This window comes from Sardina pilchardus, chromosome 9 (assembly GCF_963854185.1).
Source record: "Sardina pilchardus chromosome 9, fSarPil1.1, whole genome shotgun sequence".
Lineage (NCBI taxonomy): Eukaryota > Metazoa > Chordata > Actinopteri > Clupeiformes > Clupeidae > Sardina > Sardina pilchardus.
The window spans coordinates 1,809,858-1,820,055 of record NC_085002.1 but is presented as its reverse complement, the minus strand read 5'-3'; the positions used below and the strand labels follow the sequence as shown (position 1 = coordinate 1,820,055).

Here is a 10,198-nt window from a genome sequence, read left to right as displayed (position 1 = left end):
TACTGTACATCTCTCCATAGTAATTGATCATAAGGGCCAAACATTTCACACTTTCCTAACATTACATCAAAAGGCTAAAATGTTAACTACACACATAGTGGAGAGTGAATGTTGATTTGGTCATTTGATTGACAACTTTGTACCAGACAGTTTAAATAGGCTTAACTACATTATTTCCTCATGTGTGTCTGGATCAAAGGCATATGATGACCTGGAAGCCCATCAACTGTTGCTCATTCACAGCTTCCCAATTTGAAAATATCTCCTGCCCACCTGCATAGAACAATTCATAGAACAACTCTCTCTAATACACAATTAAATAATGTATGTATGTGAATAAAGTATCTATCTATCTATCTATTTATATATACATATACATGTATATATATATATATATATTATATATATAGTATGTATATGTGTCTATTTCTCTATCATCTATCTATCTATTTATCTATCTATCTATCTATCTATCTATCTATCTATATTTTCTATCTCTCTATTGCAGGAACATTTCATTATGTGCTTTAATTAGAAGACTACTATTCAAGGTCCACATATCCTTCCTCTAGAAGGCTCATCATCATAATTGCTAATGCATGAGGGGCAGCCAAAAAGAGCCCCCTCAATCTTTCTCCCTGTGCTAGGCACCAATAGGCCACTAGAGGGTGCTGTAAAGCATCATCATAATTGCTAGTGCATGAACGGCATACAATAGACCTCTGAAGTTCGCCTACAAAAAAGCTACCATCTTTGCCCATATAAGGAGTTACGGTATCTGACGATTTTTCCTATGGGAAATTAACATGGGGATTTGGAATTATCACACCTGTTAAACTCTCGCGGGGATGACAACATCGGAAATTGAGGTGTTTTCCTGAACACACTTTTGTCCTCTGCCTTCGAGAGGAGTCTGTGATCTCCTGTACGCGAAGGCGGCAGACTTTGATTTTCGCTACCCCAGAGCTAACTTGCAATGCAACTTGCCATTAAGCTAGTTAGCCAGTTAGCTCTGGGGTAGCAAAAATGAAAGTGTGCCGACTTCACGTACCGGAGATCACAGTATGCACAAGAAGGCAGAGGACAAAAGTGTGTTCAGGAAAACGTCTTTATTTAAGACTATGTCGTGCCCGCGAGAGTTTAACAGGTGCGATAATTCAAAATCCCCATGTTATTTTCCCATAGGAAAAATCGCCAGATACCGAATTTCAAAGATGGCAGCTTTTTTGTAGGCGAACTTCAGAGGTCTATAAGGGCCCCCTCAATCTTTCTCCCTATGCGATGCACCAATAGGCCACTAGAGGGCACTGCAAAGACGCTTTTCCAACTGGACCCTGCCTGCTGTTTTTCATGAGTGTAACCAGGAGTAATAAGGCCGTGGCAGACTTGGCAGACGTGGCAGACGTGGCAGATGTGGCCTTCTGCGCATACGGTTGTGCACGCTCAACATGCACTCCTCACACGTCATGATGGGTTTTTAATATATAGTGTTAGTGGGGGCTCTCTCAATAACACTATATATTAAAAACCCATCCTCGATAATACTCATATTAATGAGAGGCCCAAATTTTCCAGCGCAGTGGTCTTTGGTATTATTTGCCCTCAAAGGTGCCTTCCAGGCAGCGCTGCCTTCAAGGCACTACTCCCCTCAGTTTAGGGGTAGGATGAGGGTTGAGGGGGTTAGGGTTAGGAATAGGGTAAAAGTAGTGCCTTTTAGGCTGTGCTGCCTGTAAGGTGCCGTCGGGGGCAAAAAACACCACTGAGCATCCAGCAGCGCCCCTGCAGACACACAATGCAAGGGGGCAGATGAATGCTAATTGAGAAAGTTGTCAATTCTGCATTGCACCCAGGAAGTAGCCCATTTCCACTCTCTTAAATGACCATATATTTTAATAATAGATTACAGAGTTTGGTGTGGATGAACTTGACTGGCCTGCTGAGTCCTGGCCGACCTCAACCCAATAAAACACCTTTGGGATGAATTAAAGCAGAGAGTGAGAGCCAGTCTCCTCGTCCAACATCAGTGTGTGACCTATGTCAAGACAACAAAGACGATGGAGTTACCTCAAACAAATCACTAGCAATCAATAGCACAACTGTAAGGGTCCGGCACTGCATCTTCAGTCACAAGTCGTCACATTACCTAAGCAGTAGGTCACATATTTACATGTAACATCTAAAATATATGAAGACTCATTAAATATGCTTCCTGCAATAACCAAACATTCATACCACATACTGAACACCGACTATTGGATAATCTATCAAAAGCCACCTTTATTTTCTTTTAATCAGGCACAGATACTAAACCCAATTTGAGGTAGAGAGCTACACAGGCCTATTAAAACTACAAGAGATCTTGTACAGTATATGGTCACTGGTCAGACGAAGGAAATGTGATTGACGGAGAGGGTCGGCAGAAAGCAGTGGATAGTGGACACGGTTCACTGTTGTACATGCAAGCACACCTCCACGCACAGACGGACTGTGACGATCAGGATTGATCATAATCTCCAAAAAGGATAAACTATACTGGAGTGGCTGACGTTTGTGTTACACTGAAAAGTTGGTTTGTTAACTTGTAACCTGTAAGGAGAGAAGGAAAGTAGACGCTTGCCGTGAAGCGAAAACAGCTTTTGGAGACGGAGGGCGGGAGGAGCACTAAAAAAAAAAAACAATATTTTAGATTTCATTTCCGCTAATTTCATTTCCTGCTTATCTGCACGATGTGGGGAGTAGGGAGCCTATAGGGGCGTCTATACAGGCTAGGCTACTTACTATACAGGCTAGGCTACTTACAGCACTCATGCTAGCTGCTGAGAGGGTCTCACACACAGACGATTGGTGCAGAAGGAGAAGGAGAAGGGGCAGCGCTCACCGTGCCTTGTTAGCTCTCCAGTTTGGCCTGTACCACTACCACCACCAGCCCCTCTCATTACCAATATGAAAGATAGAAACACACAACCAGCTCAATGAGATGATTCAGTGCAATGGCAAGGGGCAGCCAGGACAAGTCAGGGAGTTTTCACCAACCATTGAGAAGATTAATTTGAAAGAAATTAAATACATTAAAAAGTATAAAATGAATGTGTTATTCTTCTTATCGATCTTTTCACGTCTTCTTCTTCTTCTTGATCTTGAAAGTACCATGCTGTCCATCCATGGAATCATCCGAATCGGTATCAGACTCTGTAAGGAACGAGAAGTTAAAACAAATACAAAACACACATATATTGTTTTCTGATTCATTTTCATTTTGTAACGTCGGTGGGTTCAGTGACTTAAAAAGGTAATTCATACAAATTAGCCACCCAAATGGTTCCAAATGGAATCTTTTAAAAAAACATTTAATAAGGAACCATACAGGGTGTTATTTTTCTGCATTGTAACGGTTCTATATGGAACCATTTGAAGTTTGTCCCCAGAACGCCACATCCCCGTCCATGTATTCTTAATGAGATCACATATCAATCCTTACTTACATACTTGCATTTAATCTTAAAATAAAACACATAACTACATTCCTATGACACTAAAGACTATATACTGATGTTGTCGTCATGTTGTCATGTCTGTTGTAATTATTTGTTGATGCCATAAACCATAAAGTAGAAGACCATCCACAACAGCTTAATCCTGTGCATAGACTACAAGTGTTGGTTGTGCTGGAGGCAGGAACAGATGTGAACAAATTTAGTTGTGCAGTATAGACAATGTGAATATAAACTTTTTTAAAAACATTTTTAAAACTATTAGTCCAGTTTCTACAGCTTTTATGTCCATAATAAACTTGTTGTGTGTATGATTGTGGCTGCTCTTGGGTTTCTCTGTATTGATGTCTGTGTCCTCAACCTTTTCAATAAACCATGACCTTCAGCTTGAGTTTGCTGATGGTTACAATATAATAACTGAGTTATCTAGATGAGTGGGCAAGTTTTGTATTTGTAAACAGGATTATAACTGCAAGAAGTACTCACCCTCAGCCTTTTTGTAGTCTGTAAAGTACAAGAGATGTTTTTATTAAGCTGATGCATCGTCAAGGGTGAAAAGTTTTACCTTAAAACAATGAAATGCATGAAAGAAAAGAAGCTATGCTCACCTTTCTTCTTCATCATGAGTAACCCAGCAAGCACACACATCACAACAAATTGAGTAACAATCCAGCTAATCATGATGCCAAGGCTATTGCCTACAGGAAGAAGGGTTCTGTTTAGTGGAAGCTAGTCATGATGCCAAGGCTATTGCCTACAGGAAGAAGGGTTCTGTTTAGTGGAAGCTAGTCATGATGCCAAGGCTATTGCCTACAGGAAGAAGGGTTCTGTTTAGTGGAAGCTTCTCATCACTTGTGTGCCCTGTTCTGACCAACACTGGCAGCAGTGTCACCATATCAAACAATAGACATTCAAATCAGAGTGCACAGAAACATACAGAGATATCACTAAAACATTTGCGAATTTCAAGATACTAACATTCCATATACTTGCCTCTAGAGTCATTAATATTCACTATACTGTACATTGAAACACAGTTGGGATCAGCAAAAGCACAATAGTGATGGGTTTGGTTCATTACATAGCACATTGTGTTTCAGCAGTTATTTACATTCTATTTCATGCGTTGGGGTAATGTTCTAATACCATGGCAGTGGTACGTACCAGAGGAGGCTCCTCTATAGAGGAGAGGGAGGGACGTCATCTCTAAAACGTCAGAGAAAAAAAAATATATGAAGTGAATTGCACATCTGATGAATTACTTTTAATATCACTATTTGAACACTTAGGTCAAAATGCCAATAGCACCCCCTATCACAATTCAAAATGTACGGAGGAGCTTCCTCCTCAAACCCCTCTATTGATGTCCGTTATAAACGCCTCAGAACCCCGTCGTTTTTTTAATGGGCAAGGGAGGAAGCTCCTCTTTTGGAGTGGGCGGGTCTAGCCAGAGGCTCTGGAATTTAGCGCCAACGGTGAACCAATAAGCAGCTAGCTGCTCTGGCGAGAGGGGGCTATCAGTTACTACACCGCGCAAGACCGTTATCTGCGGCTATACAGCGAAGAATCTTGTGTTGAACGGAAAGCTTGTTTTACATTTCTAATTGCTCAGGAAATAAAGAGTACAATGGAATCAGAGGCCTTTGACCATGTTTAATTGAACAAACCGTTTTATACATTCAATTACAGTGCAAAGGTTAGGATCAAAGCAGCAGGAAGACCAGTTCCAAAAATGTGTATTCCAAAAAAAGACGGTAAGTCTAGTGTAGTGAATGCTACATGGCATGACAAATACTCATGGCTAACTGGTATCACAGAAAACAATCGGCTTTACTGCTGCCAGTTGCCTCATACAACATCAGTGTGTGACCTCACAAATGCACTTCCGGAAGAATGGTAAAAAAATCCCATAAACACACTCCTAACATTTGTGAAAAGCCTTCCCAGAAGAGTTGAAGCTGTTATAGCTGCAAAGGGTGGACCGACGTCATATTAAACCCTATGGATTAAGTAACTGAACTGAACTTACTGAAGTTCCTATGTGAGTCAAGGCAGGTGACCCAATGCTTTTGGCAGTATAGTGTATGTCTGGGGCCCTTGAGCAAGACACCTAACCCCTCACTGCTCTGGGTTAGTGTGTAAATCACCTCACTGTGTGCTGTGTGTGTTCACTAATTCGGTTAAATTGGGTTAAATGCAGAGAATGAATTTCCCTCATGGGATCAAACAAGTATATATACTTATACTTATACTATCTTCCCTCACTGGTACATACCCATATTGTGTGCCATGCCATCTTCCTCACTGGTACATACCCATATTGTGTGCCATGCCATCTCCCTCACTGGTACATACCCATATTGTGTGCCATGCCATCTTCCTCACTGGTACATACCCATATTGTGTGTCATGCCATCTTCCTCACTGGTACAGTACATACCCATATTGTGTGCCATGCCATCTTCCTCACTGGTACAGTACATACCCATATTGTGTGCCATGCCATCTTCCTCACTTAGGGTCTTGACCACGTGTCCACTCTCGTGTGCCACCTCACAGGTGTACTGGCCGTCCTTCCTCCTCTCAGGTGACATGGTGAGCACAGCTCTCTTCTGGAAGGTTCCATCCTCATTGGGCAGCGTCTCCCCCACATCCACATCCTCCTGCATCTCCACTCCATCTCTCTTCCAGGTGATCATCACTCCCTCAGGGTAGAAACCTGTAGCATGGCACACTGCGGAAGAGTCCCTCTGGAACACAGAGACATCTGGGGGCACTGAAAACAAATGGTAGATTTGAAAAGATAGATCAACAGCGGGAATCATTACTGAATGCATGCATGTAAAACAGCAGGTGAGCTTCACTCATAATATATTATTACTGCTTCTCAAGATCAGCGGTCATTAATATTTTGCAGCAGTCATTACTCAGAGATATTGGAATTCTGAGTGTTGGGGAAGTCCTTTTACGTCAGTAGCTCTATAATCAACATAATTCATAACACAGTAAGAATAGCCTGTTTCAGTAAGTCCAGGACTACTAGAGCAATTCAACCTCCTATAAACTGCTTGAGTGTCTGTGCTGTACCTTTCCTCCCCAGAGTGCTGCTCCCATAGTCAACATATCTCTTCAGCCAATCAACACACGTCTCCTTGAAATAAACGTCCCTGTTTACAAAACGTTCTGTGTTGTCCCACTTTAGTTTGCTTGGGAGTGCCTGTGGCACTGCTGCGATCCATGCCATGCTCTTCAGGTCTAGTGAGAGGAAGTCCTCTCCATCATAACCACAATGTTCATGACCATCAGTGGCTCCAGTTTTATCATCCCACTCACAGCCATACGTCCTCTGCAAGACATGCACTCCTAAGAGACACAGATGGAACAAGACAAATCAGAAGTGTACCATTAAATGCCTGGCTTTCAATCTTGTTGGTGTAAACTTGAGTGTAACCTAAACTTTATAAACTGCTTGTGTTGTGTGTGTATGCAGCCCTACTCATTACCGTTCAAATAAATGAGCATACCGACGTGGGTTTGTGCTAAGCTATAGCAATACAGTGCACACCTAACTGTATTTATACTGAAGTGAGTTGAGTCGAGTATTTACTGAAACACCAAGTGTATATCATGTAGCATTAATAGGCGCTTTCATTGCCCTCCCTTTGAACAAATCATCAAATTAAATATGCCCCAACAGTACACATTCAACGACATGAAGACACACCAAAAACTATAATACGTTAAATAATTGTACTTGCTGTTTGCTGTTCCCTTATTGTACTTTATTCATGCTTTATTTTAATTACTTAGAAAGAGTGACTGACCCTACCTTCAGAATGATTAAAGCGTCTCCGTAAAATGTTTAAGTCCACCCTGAAGATCCGCTCATACATCTTAGACAGTTCTGTCTCTGAATCCCAGTACTGCTGATCCAGCTGCTTCATCCACATCTGCTTGGGAACATTCCTTTTTCGATTGCTGTCATAGCAACTGATTTCCACACCATCCACCACCCCAACACGTATAAACGGTGGAAGGACTGGGACTCCAGATGTAGCGGTGTAGAAGTACTGCAGGGTGTGGAGCTCTGAGGAACACAGAGGAAAGAGACAGGACACTGTAAATTAGGCAGAAATGGACATCCCGGCCGGGTTCAGACAGTAAAAGTCCTGCCAAGTATTTGATCCAACCATTTAGTAAAGCAGCTCATCCTCATTAGCAGCCAGGTAGATCAGATATTACTGATATCACCTGTGTTGTGTGCACAGATAGCTCAGATCATTAGTGATATCATCTGTGTTATGTGCACAGGTAGATCATGCAGATATTAGTGATATCATCTGTGTTATGTGCACAGGTAGATCATGCAGATATTAGTGATATCAGCTGTGTTATGTGCACAGGTAGATCAGATATTAGTGATATCAGCTGTGTTGTGTGCACAGGTAGATCATGCAGATATTAGTGATATCATCTGTGTTATGTGCACAGGTAGATCATGCAGATATTAGTGATATCAGCTGTGTTATGTGCACAGGTAGATCAGATATTAGTGATATCACCTGTGTTGTGTGCACAGGTAGCTCAGATATTAGTGATATCACCTGTGTTGTGTGCACAGGTAGACATAATACATGGGAGGACTTTTACTTTCTGGAACCGGGATGTCCGTCTCTGCAATCAGGTGAATCTACAAGATGACAGACATGTCATGTTACAGATAGGGCATGCCTTAATACCCTAGTCTAGCAGATAGGGAAGTATGTGATAGCTTCCTTCCACCTCCAAGAAAGAACAACCATCCACACCATCAACTGACCTTTGAGTTTTGTTTGCCTGATGGAATCTGACCAGCAATCAAAGCCAGTTTGGCACACCTTTGTTATCTGGGCTAGCAAATCATTAGCAAACGTATACGGTAGTGCAGCTGGTGTGTGTGTGTGTGTGTGGGTGTGGGGGGGGGGGGGGGGGGGTAAAAAATGGTAATAAAAAGTGAGTGAATAAGAAATGGTAACCTATGTTACAGTTTTTTCAACTGCTTACACACTACATTTTCCACACAAGCCATAAGTGAGCCAAACACTTTGAATTAGCAGCAGACGTATTATGTGAGACGATACTAAAGTGGGAAATTATTTAACCCTTTGTGTAGCTATACCGCATGAGGTACTTCTTTTTCGTTTGAACCTGAATATTGGGGAGACATTTCAGTCTGAATATTGGTGATGGGGACATTTCAGTGTCAATTGGCATTGGTGTACATGTCCCCACACAAATCTACGACCATGATTCTGAGCAAGATACTGTACATGCTTTTGCAGGTAGCCTAATCCACTATGCGGTGCATTACTGTTTTGAAAAATGCACTAACTGCTGTACAAATGTTAATGATGGTTTGAGAAATGGACCTGACAAACTGTAAGGTGTCAATACATCAGACAGAAGCAAGCGCTCACAGAGCACTGTGGCATCTGGATATACAGTAGTCAGTCCGTCTATACAGTATGTTCATGAAGCCTCATGTAGTACTGGATCTGGCCACACCAAACATTAACATAACAATTTATTGCTTCCATTACACAACTACTGTATGTGTGCATGTGTTGAAGTGCAATGTCTTCACTCTTCAAAGGGACACAAAGGTTCATTTCTCATGGGCTGTGATCAGGTTACTTTATTTCGGTCAGTGTTTGATAGGCTTACTATTGCCTACTGTTGTTATTATTACTCTTATGCTTATCTTTAACTACAATGTTCTGTAGGCTATTTTGTTGTACGTCGTTTTAGACAAAAACGTCTGCCAAATAGGGAGCATAGCCTACCATAAAATAAAGAAATATAAAGACTTACCGGCGGCTGATAAGGGGAGACAGCTGAACAGAATTCCAAGTTTAAGAACAAATCCCATGGTTTACCTCCATGTAGACGCAGCAGCCTTTATCAAAAGGCTTATTCTACCCGTATTGGCCCCACATGTAGGCTACTGTGTTAACGTCTGTTACTGACCATGCACTCCAGTCTCTAATCTCTGGATATCCAACCCCGCCCACATCACTTGAGCTGCGCATGTAACACGTTATGCATTATGTACGAGGCTGAAGTTAGGCTACATTCAGATCGCGGTGAAGTTAAGTTTCGATTCCACTTTACATTGTAATTTTCTACCGCCAGGGGGCATTGTTGACCGCAAATCCGCGGTGACAGTCATTCGCCTGCAAAGCTGTTAGAGGAACAGGCACCCTTCACAGACGTACAGCAGCCAGCCTCTGAATTGTATTTCCTCTGTCGAATCAATTGCTGAAATGATGTGTTATGTCTTCTCTTAAATAAATAATTGAAAATGGGGGGTGTGGGGGGGATTATGATGTTTTTCTGCACTAAAATTGGTTGCTATTAGTCAAAACTCTTTTGGCGTGGAGAATTCCACCTCATAGGCATATATCCAGGCCTATTATTCCATTTGGTCTGAGTAGGCTACATTTAAAATATAGACATAAGTCTTTTGGGTACATCTTTCCTGGACAATCTATGCAAAGACTTGTTAACACCAGATATCTTCAGGGAACCATCTTGCATGTTTTTAGTTAGGTCCCATTATCTTGCAGGTTGAAGGCTGCATATTCAAAATGTGAGCATATAGTGCACACCTGCATCAAGGATCAACAAAGATACAAAATTCAAGAAATGTATTTGTCACATGTGTCTGA

The 10,198-nt window shown here is 41.7% G+C and overlaps 1 protein-coding gene and 1 long non-coding RNA gene across 5 annotated transcripts; both read right to left on the bottom strand.

Annotated features, from left to right (window-relative positions):
* Positions 1 to 2,908: 2,908 nt before the first annotated feature.
* LOC134092401 (uncharacterized) lies at positions 2,909 to 4,509 on the bottom strand. The gene is made up of 3 exons (XR_009940219.1): positions 4,100 to 4,509; positions 3,978 to 3,995; positions 2,909 to 3,189 (listed from the first exon to the last, which is right to left on the bottom strand). It is a non-coding gene; the product is annotated as an uncharacterized LOC134092401 (long non-coding RNA).
* A 1,260-nt stretch (positions 4,510 to 5,769) lies between these two features.
* On the bottom strand, positions 5,770 to 9,548 carry LOC134092400 (class I histocompatibility antigen, F10 alpha chain-like). Of its 4 annotated transcripts, XM_062545239.1 has the most exons (6): positions 9,342 to 9,489; positions 8,311 to 8,418; positions 8,054 to 8,181; positions 7,321 to 7,578; positions 6,579 to 6,854; positions 5,771 to 6,267 (listed from the first exon to the last, which is right to left on the bottom strand). In XM_062545239.1, the coding sequence occupies exons 4-6, from the start codon at positions 7,439 to 7,441 to the stop codon at positions 5,873 to 5,875; spliced, it is 792 nt and encodes a 263-aa protein (XP_062401223.1). In that variant the 5' UTR covers positions 7,442 to 7,578; positions 8,054 to 8,181; positions 8,311 to 8,418; positions 9,342 to 9,489; the 3' UTR covers positions 5,771 to 5,872. The 4 variants fall into 4 exon arrangements, with proteins under 4 accessions (XP_062401222.1, XP_062401221.1, XP_062401223.1 ...); XM_062545238.1 differs by lacking the exon at positions 8,311 to 8,418 and having other exon boundaries at positions 5,770 to 6,267; positions 8,096 to 8,181; positions 9,342 to 9,486; XM_062545240.1 differs by lacking the exon at positions 8,311 to 8,418 and having other exon boundaries at positions 9,342 to 9,483.
* Between the last annotated feature and the right edge of the window lie 650 nt (positions 9,549 to 10,198).